Source organism: Podarcis gaigeae (assembly GCF_964106915.1).
Source record: "Podarcis gaigeae genome assembly, chromosome: 1".
Lineage (NCBI taxonomy): Eukaryota > Metazoa > Chordata > Lepidosauria > Squamata > Lacertidae > Podarcis > Podarcis gaigeae.
The window spans coordinates 106,769,636-106,786,419 of record NC_139678.1 but is presented as its reverse complement, the minus strand read 5'-3'; the positions used below and the strand labels follow the sequence as shown (position 1 = coordinate 106,786,419).

Genomic DNA, 16,784 nt, shown 5'->3' with positions numbered 1-16,784 from the left:
TTGGCCCTCCAGATAGATGTTACTGAACTACAACTCCTATCAGTCTCAGCTAGCATGGCCTAAGGCTGATGGAAACTGTAGTCCAACAACATTTGGAGGGCCAAAATTTCCCACTCCTGATTTATAGTAAAAATATCAGGAAGCACTGCCTTTCTTTACTCACAAGCTCCTCTAATAAAAATTGCAACTTCTTTTCCTTAAAACCAATTAAGGCTTCTCTATGTGCTTGTAGCATGCTGTTTGCTTCCTGTTTTCAAAAGGTCAGGAATTGGGTCACCCTTTCAGAAAACTCAGGAGTGAATCAAACAATTCAGTCAATTTTCCTCAGCTCCGTTCACACATCCTATTCTGATGTGTGCAAAGGTACAATAGTGGCTAACAGTGTTCATCTGTCTTCTGGGGTTTGTTTGTTTTTTAATCATAGTGATGAAGAAAGACAGTTCTGGATTGGACTCAACAAAAGGAACCCATTAGCCGGAGGATCCTGGGAATGGTCTGATGGAACGCCTGTAAATATTTTTTCCCCTCATTACATTGAAATGGGCTTTAAATAGTAGAAAACAAATTAGATTGTTTCCAGTGGTGGCTTTGCTGTATGAAAAAGCATTCCTGCTCATGCAAGGCAGGGAAACCAATTTTCATTAACCCATCTTACCAATTCAACCTCTAAAAAACCCTGTTCTAAAGGTTCTAGTATCCAATGGAATAGAATCGGAGAAAAGCTATAGAAGGTAGGTGGGATCAGTGAAAGTTGGATGGCCTGAGTTGCATGAGAGGAAAAGTTTTCCACTAAGTCAAAATTACCATTAGGTACAACTTGTTTTTCCTGAACACCTGCCTGCTTCACCAATTGATAAACTTCCTGACCATTTAAAACAAGATTCAGTCTGTGGTCTGGGTCACACATCACAGTAAGTCAAGCCACAGTTTACATGGTCCATACAAATTTGCTGATTCCCAGAGAGGAGCTGACACTCACTTTGCCCCTCCCTGGTCCTTTTAGCTCAGAATGGCAGCTAAGCCAAGGTTTAGCTTACTGTGTCATCCAAACATGAGATTGTGGTTAAGCTACCTCCTCACCACAAACTGTAATGGTAGGGCAAACCTTGGCTAACTGCCATGCCCTGCTGAGCTTAAAGGATTGGCAGAAAGCAAAGCAACTGTTCTCATCCAGGGGAGCCAGCATGTTCATGCATTTGAATTTGGTGTTGCACGCAAATGCAGCCTATATCTTTTACTACACTTTAAACATTGGCAAGCCCTTGCCTTGATACATCATATCTTAAGGAAAGTGATTTTAAATAATGTAATCAAAGGGAAATTAAAATGGCAGAGTCAGAATGAAAGTGATAGCGGGAAACTATCGTAGGGCTACTAAGATGACTGGACTACTATAAAATAATAAACATAAGGGTCATGGTGTATCATTGGGGACATAAATGCTTCAGCATCTTGGGTACGTACCTGCCCCTGTGGTTTGTTTGGTGTGTTGTTTTTTTAAAAAGAGAGATTTTTGGTATTTGGTTGAGATGCCTGCCTTTTGATGGGGTTTGTGTTTTGTTTGGGGAATGGGGATGTTTTTTCCTGCTTTGGGGGTTGTTTCTGAGCATCCTCAGTACCCTGTCCCAATTTTTCTTCTTTTAAATTGATATTTTGTTATACCACAACCGTTTCCCACTTGTCCAAATGTTTCCCTGGGCCCAAAAAAGTTGAGGACCCCTTGCTCTATATACCAACGATGAATTACAAACCACGCAGCTTTTGTTGCTGTTCATATTTAGGGATCACACAGGTGGGAAACTCATTTCTACCTGCTTGCTGCTTCCATGTAGTTTAAAGATAATGTTATTATACACACATGCTCATCTTATCTGACACAATCCATGTGTCTGTGGCCAAGTGTACAGTGCACTTTGAGACGTGTCCTTTAGGGTGACCATAAACAAATACGGTCCATACATAAAAAAAGAAGGACCATAACCTGTCCAAAAGTCTTTTCCTTACTAATTGTATTAATCTTTGTCTGTGTATCATAACTCAGTTTAATGCACTGTTCTGTGGCAGGTTGCATCTGCTTTTTTAGAAAACAATTACATTGAAGATAATGTGAGGAGCTGTGCTGCGTATACAGTTAATGGAACAGTCTTGCCGCTACACTGTAGTTCTGAGCGTGAATGGATATGCAAAATACCGAAAGGTAAAAAAACCTAGCTTAATAATTATATTTCACTATATGTGGCTATGACTATTTTATAAAGAAGAGGGGTGATGACTCAGTATAGAGCGCATACCTTGCATGCAGAATACATTTGAGCTGCTCCCCTGGCTTCCCAGTGTCATGCACTATGGGCGGCAAGTCAGTGGGGATCCAATCCAGAGTGTGACACCAGGAACGCAGGTGAACAGACCTGCCTCACCAGTTCCTACTGGCAGAAGGACCTGGGTTCAGTCCCCAGAATCTCTAGATACAAAAGGGTGAGGTAGCAAGGTATAAGAAAAGACATGCCTGCGATCCTGGAAAGACACTGCTTGACAGAGTAGAGAATACTGGGTTAGATGAGCTAAGGGATGCGGGTGGCGCTGAGCCTCTTGGGCCTGCCAATCAGAAGGTTAGCAGTTCGAATCCGCGTGACGGGGTGAGCTCCCGTTGCTGTATCCCAGCTTCTGCCAACCCAGCAGTTTGAAAGCATACCAGTGTGAGTAGATAAATAGGTGCCACTGCAGTGGGAAAGTAAACGGCGTTTCTGTGCACTCTGGCTCACAGTGTTCCGTTGCGCCAGCAGCAGTTTAATCCTGCTGGTGACATGACCCAGAAAGCTGTCTGTGGACAAACGCCGGCTCCCTCGGCCTGAAAAGCGAGATGAGCGCCGCAATCCCATAACCATCTTTGACTGGATTTAACCATCCAGGGGTCCTTTACCTTTTCCCCTTAATCTTAATCTTGTCCTCAGGCAGGATCCATCCTCACTCGTAGCACCAGCAGAACATAATCACAGTTACCAGGATTTGAAGATTTCAAGGCAGTATATTTAGCTTGCTTGTATTGTTCATTTGTTGGAAGTTTTCTTTGTTGATGAGCATTTGGTAATGAAATCCTAGCAAAAGATACTTAAGAAAGGGAGGGTTATAGTTAAATAATTTCTGCGAAAGCCCATTGCATGAGTGGCACAAATTGTTCATTGTTTCTGTTACAGGTGTGAAACCAAGGATTCCGCAGTGGTATATACATGGTATGAGGTGGGGAGGGGAGGGTTTGTTTGTTTGTTTGTTTGTTTGTTTGTTTGTTTGTTTGTTTGTTTTATTCCACACATGCTGCAACAGTATCATTTTATGAAATACTGTATACATATTAATGAACATAATTTTAAAAAGGTTTCTGAATGACATGAATAAAATCAGTCAGTTGTATTAACTTAAATTTTCCTTGGATTACCAAAATGTCTTCAAAAAACAAAACAAAAACAAGTCTTGTATGTAATCTGAAAATGTACTTGCAGCAGCATCTCCCAAATTAAACAGTTTTAGCAACATCTTACCACTAGGGGTGTATCTTTATCCAAACATGCTGCAAGTTCTGATCTAGAAGGATTTTGCTTCTTTTGTGGAACATCAGCTCCACTGCAATAAAACTGAATTAACTATAAAATATGTACACCACGTACATATTCAAATAGATAATATTTAACTTGATTTTTTAGAGCCATCGTGGTTTTATTATCAAGGAGCAGAGTACCTTTTTTATGACAGCGCCTCAGACTGGTCCACTTTTCAGTTTGTTTGTGGCTGGCTCCGTGGTAATATAGCAACAATACATTCTTCCAACGAACAGGAATTTATCCACAGCAGAATAAAAAAGGTAACATAACCAGTTATTTTTCTACATTTTCAGGGAACAGCATTTATCCCTGCCTCCTCCATCTTACCAAAAAAACCAACCTGGGGATTAGACACTTTAAAATATTTGAAAGACATTTATAGTTCAACTCTTATAGTAGCCATCTCTACATAATAGTGACAAATGTAAATATATAGTAACTCCAAACTAGTGAAATGCAGTTTCTTTTCTCTTCAGAGACTGAGGCAAGTTAATGGTGTAGGTGCTCTCTGAAAAAGACAGCTGTAATGCTGTTGTTGTGTATCTTCTCTTGACAAATGGCTGGGTAGGTGGTGTGGCTGGGCTGCATCAAATGGGAAGACTGACAAGCCTAACTTGGCCCACAGGCCAAAGGTTCTTACTACCGCTATGTAAAGGTAAAGGGTCCCTGGACGGTTAAGTCAAGCCAGAGGCGACTGTGAGGTGGTGCTGTTGCTGTTGTTTAGTCATTTAGTCGTGTCCGACTCTCCATGACCCCATGGACCAGAGCACACCAGGCGCTCCTGTCTTCCACTGCCTCCTGCAGCTTGGTTAAACTCATGTTTGTAGCTTCAAGAACACTATCCAGCCATCTTGTCCTCTGTCGTCCCCTTCTCCTTGTGCCCTCCATCTTTCCCAACATCAGGGTCTTTTCCAAGGAGTCTTCTCTTCTCATGAGGTGGCCAAAGTATTGGAGCCTCAACTTCAGGATCTGTCCTTCCAGTGAGCACTCAGGGCTGATTTACTTAAGAATGGATAGGTTTGATCTTCTTGCACTCCAGGGGACTCTCAAGAGTCTCCTCCAGCTCCTCCAGCTCTCATTTCCATACATCACTACTGGGAAAACCATAGCTTTAACTATACAGACCTTTGTCGGCAAGGTGATGTCTCTGCTTTTTAAGATGCTGTCTAGGTTTGTCATTGCTTTTCTCCCAAGAAGCAGGCATCTTTTAATTTCGTGACTGCTGTCACCATCTGCAGTGATCATGGAGCCCAAGATTCTTTAATTCCTCCTCACTTTCTGCCATCAAGGTTGTGTCATCTGCATATCTGAAGTTGTTGATATTTCTTCCGGCAATCTTAATTCCAATTTGGGATTCATCCAGCCCAGCCTTTCGCATGATAAATTCTGCATATAAGTTAAATAAACAGGGATACAATATACAGCCATGTTGTACTCCTTTCCCAATTTTGAACCAATCAGTTGTTCCATATCCAGTTCTAACATAGAGATTTCTCAGGAGACAGATGAGGTGATCAGGCACTCCCATTTCTTTAAGAATTTGCCATAGTTTGCTGTGGTCGACACAGTCAAAGGCTTTTGCATAGTCAATGAAGCAGAAGTAGATGTTTTTCTGGAACTCTCTAGCTTTCTCCATAATCCAGCGCATGTTTGCAGTTTGGTCTCTGGTTCCTCTGCCCCGTCGAAATCCAGCTTGCACTTCTGGGAGTTCTTGGTCCACATACTGCTTAAGCCTGCCTTGTAGAATTTTAAACATAACCTTGCTAGTGTGTGAAATGAGTGCAACTGTGCGGTAGTTGGAGCTGATACATTATTTCTGCCGTTCATTTTAATGTTTCCCATATTTTCATTTTAATGAACTGGTATAACATAAATAACGTAAGACGGAGTTGGATAAATCTGTATACCAGCAAACAAGAAATTCATCTAACATTTGTTTTTGTTTTTTAATTGTTTTTTTTAAAAAAAATTACAGGTATCAAAAATGAATAATGATTGGTGGATTGCATTACATTCAGAAATAGCTACTGGAGGATTTCGGTAAGACTGAATTATTATGTCCAATTTTACAAAATACGCTTAGATTTGACACCAAGGGAGAGAGATCTGGACTTCAAGACATTTCCCTTACAATAATATCTTCTGGATTATAAATATAAGTGTAATACGGTTTTTTCGTATGACTTCTTGAGGGAGATGGGAAGGAACACCCCCCCCCCCCGCAAAAAAGCCTAAACAAATTATTTCTGTCTTCTTATAGTTGGCTTCTGGTGAAAGGATTCTTTTTCTGTCATCTGTTCTATTTTGAATTTACAGAACTCCTGTTTTAGATTAGATCTTTGTTACAGATTCGGGGGGGTGGAATATTTGTACTGTAGAATATGCTGGTAATCTATTATCTTCAAGTGCTGCAGCTTCTTTGACTGTTACAGAGTTGGATTCCTCTGGTCCTGTCCCTCATTTTAACACTTGTATTGAATAATCATTCAGTCATGGATTTTTATTATTAAAAAAAAAAAAGATATATTTAATTACATCTTAATCCACTAATTGATAAGCAAATCAATGAATTCAAAGTCATTGTTCTAGAAAATGCATTATATTTTCCAGTCATTTCTCCCCTTTCTTCAGTGGAATTCCAGGGTGGTTTCCCATCCATATGCTTAGCTTCTCAAGATTGATTCAACTTGCCTTCAGACTGCCTATGCCCTAGATTTAGAATAAAGGGTTTTTTGACAGTCATTTGCAGTGAAAGAACTAAATACTTAAAATGTCTACACAGATGGGCAGACGGCTCACCATTATTATACGAAAACTGGGGAGGAGATGAAGAAAGACCTATGAATGCGGAAGGAGAGAAATGTGGTTTTATTTCTTCCCAAACAGGTACAATATATATATATATATATATATATATATATATATATATATAGTGGCTCACTGCTATAAAATTCTGGCTCCGCCTACATTTCATGTCCAATCTGTCTTCTTTAACTTTCCTCATGCTGGCAGAATCCCACCACTCCAAATGGCTAGCTTGCATTTAGAGCAAAATCAGAACGTGTGGCCTATCACTTGAGTCGCTGGTTATGCTCCCACAGTTGGAAGCACTCCAGACAATCAAGTGCAGAATCCTAGAGATTGAATTCCAAACCCTTTGCAGTGCAGCTAACAAAATCTGTTCCCCATTGAGGTTGAGAATTCCACCCACATTTGGCCAGGACACTATTTATTTATACCAGCTTTACAATTCCCAACTATGCAGAGCTCTTTCCCTCGCAAGTTTTAACATCTTACCATCTGCAGTTTTGCAAGGTAGGTTCTTGAAAATGCCATACTCTGAAAGATACTGCCTTTGTGGCACAAAACAGCTGGAATCCATCACACACATTTCATTTTATTGCCTATTTTGTACAAAAATATACGATAAGTATCTGACCTCCTTATTGAAGGAGGCGATTTATCGCACAGACTCTCCCAGGGTGCCTTATCTTCAATTGTAGTAATGACATTGTGGAGAATGTGGCAAGATTTTCGAGTGACGCTATGAAATTACATCACCATAGGTCCTAAGAGCCATTTTCGTACATCACGGTGTCTGGACAGTTTTATCCTAAAGTATCTCCTACTATGTTTCGTTAACTGTGTTGTGTTCTGATCCATGTATACGGTGCACTTTATCCTATGTCAATAAAGGAGATGGATTGATTGTATTTCGTGTATTTCTAATATTTAATGAAACTTTTCTTTGAAGTAGCTTTCATTCTGTTCCAAAATATCTGTTCCTGTTAAAGCTGGTGATAATTATAATTTATAATTTAATAATTTGAACAACGTATTGCTGTTTCCCGTGTCCCAGGGTTTGTATGCCCCATGCTTGGCCTTTAAATGTTGACAGCCTGTCTTAAGCTTTGGGCTTCTAGTCATCAGTGAGTCATTGAAATGAGATTGCACTGAAGGAGATTTGCTCATGGAAGCAGGCTTCTGTATGCATATCAACTGTTTGTTCAATAATGCATAAATTAGGTGCATATGCAAATTCTGATGTTGTGTATTACTTTATACTAGGTGTGAATTATCATCTACATTTTAGTGCAACCAGTCATATGCAGCTGCACATGACTTAAGCTGGGTTGGGAGTTCAAGGCTAAGCTACTGAATAACATACAAGATCAAACTGAGTCATATGTGGTTAGAGAAAAAAGAACTCTTTTATACAACACACATTTCAAAGTAACTTGCAAAGAAAAATGGGGTGTGTATTATCTTTTGATCACTGGTATCCCAAAACAAATCCTAAAACACATCATTTTGAAGCAAGTCTCGTTGAAAACACCTGTTTCCTGCAAAATAAATATTTAGGAAGCTATTTCTGTTACATAATTTATTGTAGGGGAATAGGAATGCAGTCTAATTTAGGTTGGATCCAGCCCAATATATTCTCAGATAACACAGTAGATATATCATTTCTGCCAGGTTTTTCCTCCATGATAAATTATGCATATGCATTTCATAACAAAAATATATAAAAATCTGTTTTTCTGGCCAGAGCTGTGTTGAGGATGTGTTTCTGGCCACAGGTGCTGTGTTTGTCATCCAGACTGCAAATCCTCGAGAAGCCATATGCTTTTGTTTTGTTTCTCCCTTTTCTCTTTGTATACCTGTTCTTTTAATCTTTTCCTGTATGGAATCAGTTGCTCTGCAGCCCAATTTAAGTGAGCAAGCAAGCAAAAAATTGGCATTTTACTAACAGATGAAACACCCTATTAGCAAAAGTTACTTAGCATGGCACTTATGTGAATGATAGTAAGTGCTGCCACAGTGCCTCTTTCTGTGCTCAATAGGACTTATCCACACTTGCTCTTGTATCACTTCGTTTCCCTGGTGGAAGCTGCTCTTTACTGCTCAGTCAGAACAAACAGCAATTTGGGTTTTGCCTGGATTGCCCTTTGTTCCTATCTATTTGTTCCTTTCCCCTGGAAAGGAGTGGGGCAAGGAGAAAACCACTCGGACCCATACTGTCTAGGCACAGTACAAGCAGAAGTGTGGATGAGCCCTAAGGCTCAAGAAAATGCGCATAGGATCACAGCCTTAAGAGTACAACCCAAATGACGTGATCCAAGTGCTTCTTTCTGCCAGTGGCGTAGCGTGGGGGGTGCAGGGGGGCCGGCCGCACCGGGCGCAACATCTGGGGGTTAGGGTTAGGGGGTGCAAATCCACGGGTTAGGGGGTGCAAATTACTTGCCTTGCCCCGGGTGCTGACAACCCACGCTACGCCACTGCTTTCTGCCATTGCCCTTCTACAGTTTTACCTATGATAATATTTATTAAATTTTTGTTTAACAATAAAGACATATAGTAGCATAACATTTTCCGGTATCCACATTTCATACACCTCCTTGGACTTCCTCACGACTCTTGTTCCTGCTTTCTAAACTCATAAATTTTGCCAGCAAATTATTAACTTATTTTAATTTATATAATAAAATTTTCCAATATTAATATCTCAAATTTTGAAATTTAACCACTCTCTTATTGAAGCTTAATTATAAAATAAATTATATAATTATAATTATTTAATTATATAAATAAATTATAAAATACTGTTAATCCAAAATTTGTCTTTTCTTTCAGTTAGGTTCAAATTTGTGTTCCTTATTACCAATTTGTTGGAGCCGTATTGTTACAGATCTTACATCTTTCTTAACATTCATACAATTTACAATATTTTTGTAGATAATCCTTAAATTTCTTCCAGTCCTCCTCTACCAGTTCTTCTCCCAGGTCTCGGATTCTGCCAGTCATCTCAGCCAGTTCCATATAGTCCATCAGTTGCAGCCGCCAGTCTTCCAGTGTGGGCAAATCTTGAGTTTTCCAGCTTTTAGCAATGAGTATCCTTGCTGCTGTTGTGGCGTACATAAAAAAGGTTCGATCCTTCTTTTGCACACTCTGGCCGACAATGCCCAGGAGAAAGGCCTCTGGTTTCTTAAGGAAGGTATAGTTAAATACCTTTTTCATCTCATTATATATCATTTCCCAGAAGGCCTTCACTCTAGGGCAAGTCCACCAGAGGTGAAAGAATGATCCTTCAGCATCTTTACACTTCCAACATTTATTATCAGGCAAATGGTATATCTTTGCAAGCTTGACTGGGGTCATGTACCACCTATATATCATTTTCATAATGTTTTCTTTCAGGACATTACATGCCGTAAACTTCATACCGGTGGTCCATAACTTTTCCCAGTCAGCAAACATAATGTTGTAACCTACAGTTTTACCTATGGCATTACACTGTTGCTACAATGAATCACTATTTCTACAATAGAAAGTTTACAGTCTAATCTTGGGGAGCTCAGGAAACATCCCCACAAACCATATGGCAGCTTCTTTCATCCCAGCAATGATTGTTGTTGGTCCACACTAAACCTTGGAAAAAAAACCACAAGCCCTAATATTGGAGAAAGTTTTGAGCACTGTGAAATGGCCTTTTCCAGTTTTTGCTCCCACATTATTGAGCTTAGAGCAAAGTTGCTTCATTTGTGAAAATCAAGGCTTCAGACATGGAGATGTTACATTTTTTGTCCTTGTAATTACTAGCTGCAAGAAAGAGGATTCTGGAACAAAGTCAAGCCTGTTGTGTTTCTTACACTGAGTTTTCAACAAAAACAGAAGTACGTAAATACTATTCATGCGTTTTTAGTGTTGCATCAGCAGCTGTTTATGGCAATATAGTTTGATTAAATAAGTTGGGATTAAATAAGTGTTCTTCTGGAAGGGACATAAGTCTCAATAACCATTGCCCATAAATCATAACGTATAAAACAAATTTACAGCCAGTGTTTTTATATCTGTGTTTACACAGTAAGTTTAGTATTAATAGGTATTCTGATTTATTTATTTTTATCTTAGGGTTGTGGGGATTTGCAAGCTGTACCAATTCTCTACCTTGTATCTGCAAACGTAAAAAGATATGGATTATTGAGAGAGAAATACAAAAGGAGCAGCCTAATCAAGGAGTCTGCCCCAAAGGATGGCTTTATTTTGCATTCAAGGTACTTTCTTGCTTTGTTTGAATCAACAAAAGCCAGAGCATATTAACCTACACTTTTAAAAATAAATGCGCATTTGGATGCTGCTAGTGTTTAAGAGGAAAGTTTTTCATATATAATTTGTTCCCATTGATTTGTAGCAGAGTTCACCAACTTGTCAGCCGCAGAAGCATACGTGCTTTGCCTGATACTCACAGGTTCTCTCTCCCCTTCCCCATTGAAATTAGGCTTGAATTAAGCATTATTTTGCAGCCAATAGAAGTACAGTTTCTACAGTTTGTCCCTAAATATTGATGACTACTGATTTATTGGAAAATCTGACCATTTCGTCAGAAGGAAGACAAATGTTGAGAGCAGATGAAACAACTGGGAGGCCTTGATATCATACGTTACAGCTATAGCTAATAATGGCCACCTTCCTGAAGGTGGCAAGCACCCCTGTCAACATAGTACAGTGGTACCTCGGGTTAAGTACTTAATTCGTTCTGGAGGTTCGTACTTAACCTGAAACTGTTCTTAATCTGAAGCACCACTTTAGCTAATGGGGCCTCCCGCTGCCACCACGCTGCCGAAGCACAATTTCTGTTCTCATCCTGAAGCAAAGTTCTTAACCTGAAGCACTATTTCTGGGTTAGCGGAGTCTGTAACCTGACGTGTATGTAACCTGAAGCATATGTAACCTGAGATACCACTGTAGTGCGAAACTAACTAGTTAATTCAGCAGAACCTGGAAATTGGATTTACACTGTGCCTGTGAATCTGGACAGCCTCCATAGCAAAAAGACATGCATTTCCAAAATGGAAGGATACTCTAAACCCAGCTATAGAATCACTGTTAAACTCAGATTCTGCTTATGGGCTTCCCATAGAACATCTGACTGGCCATTGTGAGAACAGAATGCTAGACTAGATTGGCCTTTGGCCTGATCCAGAAAGGCTGTTCTTATGTGCCCTTGGTGAGTTACCTCAGGCAGAACCATGGAAAATCAGCAGCTCATACCTGGAGCAACCATTCAGGCTGCAACTATGCACTTGGCTGAGTTTTTTTGGCTGAGATTTCTCCTGCCTCTAACACTTCCTCCTAGCACCCAAAAGTAATAGTGGGAATTTCCACACAGACACGCACTTTAATTCTCCTTTGTCTTGACCTAATCTTCACACAGTCACCGTCAGCAGTTTCCCTTGGCAAGCTGCCTCGCTAGCCAATGTTGCTCATCACTTCACTTTTTTTCCCTGTCAGATTTCTCTCCCTTGTGGCTTTCTGTTTCCAAGTACACTTAATTCTTCCTTATTCATCTATTTTCCTAATGTGGGGTTTCTTTTGTATTTCCTCCCCCACCTTAATACGCTCAAGAGTATGTACTTGTTTTCAGAAGTGGCCAGCATTGTGGGGCTCCTGCCAGTGTGCCTGCTTAGCCCTAAATCTTGCCCCATCCTGGTAAGTGGAACAGCACAACATTTGGAAGGGTGGTCTCTGCGCGCGCGCGCACACACACACACACATACGTCAGCCACTCCTGTTCATTTTCCTTTCTTCATTCTTTCCAAACTTCCTCTTGTCTAGGCCATGCAACTCAAATCCTATATGGGTTATTCAGGGCCAAAACACATGTGATCTGTCTTTGTCTTTAATGGTGCAAGTTTACTTTTGGGGGTGGGGGTTAATGGACAGTTTATTAGGGTTCCCCCACTTTTCCCATAGCATAGTTTGGTCTTTCCCTCTCCACCCTCCATTTGACTCCTTAATCTCTTCAATCATTTCGTGGTTAAATGTGTTCTGGGCAGTGAATTAAGTAAAGATCAAAATCAATACGCAACAACCTTTTGTTGCGTTATCAGTGAAGCAGATGGCAGATTGGTAAGGCTGCTGTTTCTATGCTAAGCCTCCCACTTTTCGTGGCAAGATGTGAGCTACTTGGTGAAGAGCTGCAGAAAGTCACTCCAAATCTCTTGAAAGAATGGGTTTTTATGTTGTTTGCAAAACAAGATTTTCTCATGAGCCGCTAATTGTAAAAAAAAGTCCTGCATCCAACCATCCATAACTGGTGTGACTCAGGATTTCCAGTGATGATGAATTTTTCGTTTGGCTGCCAGAGAAGCATTTGTCTGTGGGCAAAATGCCCAGGCGTTGAAAGCGTGCTGGTGTCCAGTAGGCTCGATGCAGTGTTTTTGTTGTGGTTGTTGTTGAATTAGTCTCAGTCTAATATCGCAGGTGGCTTGCCTTAACGCTGCACAAAGCTTTTTGTCCATTGTGCTGTTGCTAGGCAAGTCTCCAGTTATGTGTTCCAGTTTTGTCTGGTTCAGTTCACGACTGGGCTTAGTGCATTACATACTAAGGAACAGAAGCATTTGTTAAGTTTTCTGCAGAGTGCCAAGGAACGTGCCATGAGTAATAGGTCTGGTGTATCCCTGCATTAGTGCATCTGATCCAAATTTTCCCTTTCTACTGTGTTGCGGAAATTGCCAAGTTCCTACCAAGAGCAGAGGGGACCTTAAACGCCTCCTGGAATGTAGCCAAGGTTTAAAATGTGCTGTTCTGTGTTGGGAGCTGTGTGATCCCTCTATCTACCCACTGTTTCCACAGCACTGAGTTGTTGGCTATTATTATGTATGGGTTGCCCTAGAGAGTAAGGTCTAGGTGAGAAAGTAGGTCAAAGTATACCCTTCCCCTCCATTAAGAGTTACGGCTCCATTTAAATAACTATTTCCCTTTTTGAGCAGTGCTTTCTGGTGCAGATTCCAAAGGACCCAGGCCTCCTGAAGAGCTGGAATTCTGCACAAGCATTCTGCAGTCACTATGATGGATCGCTTGTTTCAATTGAAAATGAAGTTGAACAAGGTATAATAGTGAACCATTTCATAACGGCACTATAAAGATTTTTTGTTTGTTTTATGTTTTATGTTTGTTTTATGTTTATGTTTTATGTTTGTTTTATGTTGGCCTAACCAACAGATAACCTGTGCACCTTAAATAAAACCACAAGTGAGTTGTAACAGCTTCAGTAGCTATTCTTAAGTATTGGTACTGAGAGGATCCAAATACAATTCCTTCAACACTAAAAATAATATGACCTGAGTGAGTTTTCTGTGCTGGATTCAAATATTTGTTGTTTTCTACTATGGCTGTAAAATACTACTGCACATCATTTAGTTACCACTACAGATCTTCTCTTCCAGCTGTACTTTGAAGTCTGTAGTTAAAAGAGGAGAAATGTATTTTCGGGGGGGGGGGGGAGTAATGATGTCAAAAGATATTCTCATTTCATACACTGGAAGTCATTCCATTCTGGGAAAGGTCCCATCTCTTGGGAAAAGAAAGCAGGGCTAAAACTGTTTTCTGGCATTTGGGACGGACACACACACACTTGATGACTATTTGTCTTCCTGCCTCAGACAGCAAAACAAGATTCCTGCTGAGCTCTTTAAGAACTGCAAAAATCAAAAGGCAATGTCAAAACAATATCAGAAAGACAATCTGCAGACACCCAACGGCTTCAGCACTTCCTCCCTTTAAGCCAGATAGGAAGGGAAGGTTTGGGAGTATGTGGCTTAGGGTAGTATCTGAAAACGTACTAACCTAACACTGCACAGACTGGCAGACACTTCACTCTCTCCACCTGGGAACAGCCAGGGGCCAAGAGAATAAATATGTCATTAAGAAATAGATATACGTAGCTCTCAGAAGTGTTTTGGAGGAAAGCATACCAGCCTCTTCTGATTTGATTGAAATCTGTCCCATATATTCTCCAAAGACCGTATGACTTCCCTAAAAACATGTTCTGTAGCTAAAGTTATCCTGTCCATGGGTTCTGATGACTTGCTGTCACCTCTCACACTAAAAGAAGTGAAACATACCACTGCATAGATTTTGTATGGCCTTGTGGACTTCATCCATGTGGGCAAATGGGCGTTCCTCCATCTCAGACATCTTCAGATGCCTAAAACATGGCCTTAAGAGGATGTCATTTGTTGCTGCCCTCGTAACCTCCTCCAGAATTAAACGTTGATTACTTGAGGATCAAGGATTCCTGCCTCACACAGGAAATGGCCTTAGACCTGCCTTCTGTTCACAGGAGGTGGGTTCTAACCTGATATTGAAAAGAGCAAAAATAGCACCGAGTAAAAACTTCCCATTTCAAAATACTGATAACTAACTAGTGCCAGTGCTTGCTAGGGTAAGGTGCCAGATCTAAACACTATCACTATCACCCAGTCTTGTATTGTGTTTGCATTAGTAAAGTATTCTACTGCATTCAGCCTTTGCAAATAAACTTGGAAACTGACAGTACGAAGGAGACAGAGGTACAGAGAGCTATATAGGGAGGTTACTTGAAAGTAAGCCTGAGTTATTCCCATGTAACTGTGCCTGGCATGACAAGCTGCTGTTGTCTGTGTCTGTCGCGTATTGGGCCCTCATTTCTTGTTCTATTGTTTTGACTGCATTTATTGTTCTGGCTTCCGCCAGAGCAAATGACCTTTTTGGAAAGATAGTGGAACAACTGAGGACTAGACTGCGGTGAAGAATGCTGTAGCTACTTCTTCATTTCCCTTCCAAAGAAAGCTTCAAGTGGGTGGTCACAATTGTGGGAACAGTTACCTAGAATTAAGGCTCAATTAATTCACCAGGACTTATTTTCGAGTAAATAGGCATAGATCAAGCTGTGTTAGCCTCTGTTGTAGCACGCACAAGAGTCAAAATACAACACAGAGTAGGTGGGGAAAGAAAACAGAGCATTACATCAGGTCATTTCCCACTGACTTAATCAGTAGTTTTTTCGTTTCTCACTTCCATGTGACTTCAGCCTCTGTAAAGTGCCACTGAGTAGAGACTAACTTAATTGTTTTGCTTCTGTTCTTAATGAGTTAAAAAAAGTCTGTCATCTTCAATTGCTTGATTTATACCTACAGGTGATTCATTTCTAACTGTGATTTCCTTGTTTAGCTTTCATAACAATGAATCTGTTTGGGCATAAATCAAATGTCTGGATTGGTCTGCAGAGTACTGATTACCAAAGATGGGCCAATGGGAAAGAGGTGGAATATTCCAACTGGTATCCAGCAGAAGCAGTGCAGGGAAGTGTTAAAAGTAGCTTTGTGTGGAGTTTTTGTTTGTGCGTTTTTTGACATTGGCTTTTTCTTGTATCCTCCTTTTCAGTCCTTTCTAATAAACATTGTCATAATGATAATAATAATTTATTACTTATACCCTGCCCATCTGGCTGGGTTTCCCCAGTCACTCTGGGAGGCTTCCAGCAGAATATTAAAAGAACAATAAAAGATGAAACTTCCCTAAACAGGGCTGCCTTCAGATGTCTTCTAAATGTCAGATCGTTGTTTATTTCCTTGACATCTGATGGGAGGGCATTCCACAAGGCTGGCGCCACTACCGAGAAGGCCCTCTGCCTGGTTCCCTGTAACCTCACTTCTCATAGTGAGGAAACTGCCAGAAGACCCTTGGAGCTGGACTTCAGTATCTGGGCTGAACTGTGGGGGTGGAGATGCTCCTTCAGGTATACTGGGCCGAGGCTGTTTAGAGCTTTAAAGGGCAGCACCAACACTTTGAATTGTGCTCGGAAATGTACTGGGAGCCAACGTTGGTCTTTCAGGACCTGTGTTATATGGTCTCGGCGGCCACTCCCACTCACCAGTCTGACTGCTGTGTTCTAGATTAGTTGAAGTTTCCAGGTTACCTTCAGAGGTAGCCCCATGTAAAGTTCATTGTAGTAGTCCAAGCGGGAGATAACTAGAGCATGCATCACTCTGGCGAGGCAGTCTGTGGGCAGGTAGGGTCTCAGCCTGCATACCAGATGGAGCTGGTAGACAGCTGGTAGACAGGATTGCACAGGGGGGTTAAGGCTATTAATGGCTACTAGCCATAGTGGTTATGCTCTACCTGCACTATCAAATTCAGCCTGCCTCTGAATGCCCATTGCTGGGAATCAAAAGTGAGAAGAGTGCTGTTGCTCTTGGATACTGCTTGCTGGCTTCCCATGGGCCAATGATAGAATAAGTTGCCTTTGGCCTGATTCAACATGGCCTTCATATATTCACTATTACTCTGCATTTTCATTAAAGTTTTTTTTAAAAAAAATTATTGATTTTCTTTTTTCTCATTACAAATATACTTATAGCATAC

General features: G+C 40.7%; 1 protein-coding gene across 1 annotated transcript in view; it reads left to right on the top strand.

Moving 5' to 3' along the window:
• Positions 1-16,784, top strand: part of PLA2R1 (phospholipase A2 receptor 1) — a 59,318-nt gene that overhangs the window by 30,813 nt on the left and 11,721 nt on the right. Inside the window, exons 14-22 of the mRNA XM_083715722.1 lie at positions 425-509; positions 2,065-2,197; positions 3,195-3,230; positions 3,699-3,856; positions 5,572-5,636; positions 6,379-6,482; positions 10,509-10,651; positions 13,370-13,487; positions 15,591-15,715. Of these exons, the coding sequence (XP_083571848.1) occupies positions 425-509; positions 2,065-2,197; positions 3,195-3,230; positions 3,699-3,856; positions 5,572-5,636; positions 6,379-6,482; positions 10,509-10,651; positions 13,370-13,487; positions 15,591-15,715 (967 nt within the window). The remainder of the gene's footprint in view (positions 1-424; positions 510-2,064; positions 2,198-3,194; positions 3,231-3,698; positions 3,857-5,571; positions 5,637-6,378; positions 6,483-10,508; positions 10,652-13,369; positions 13,488-15,590; positions 15,716-16,784) is intronic.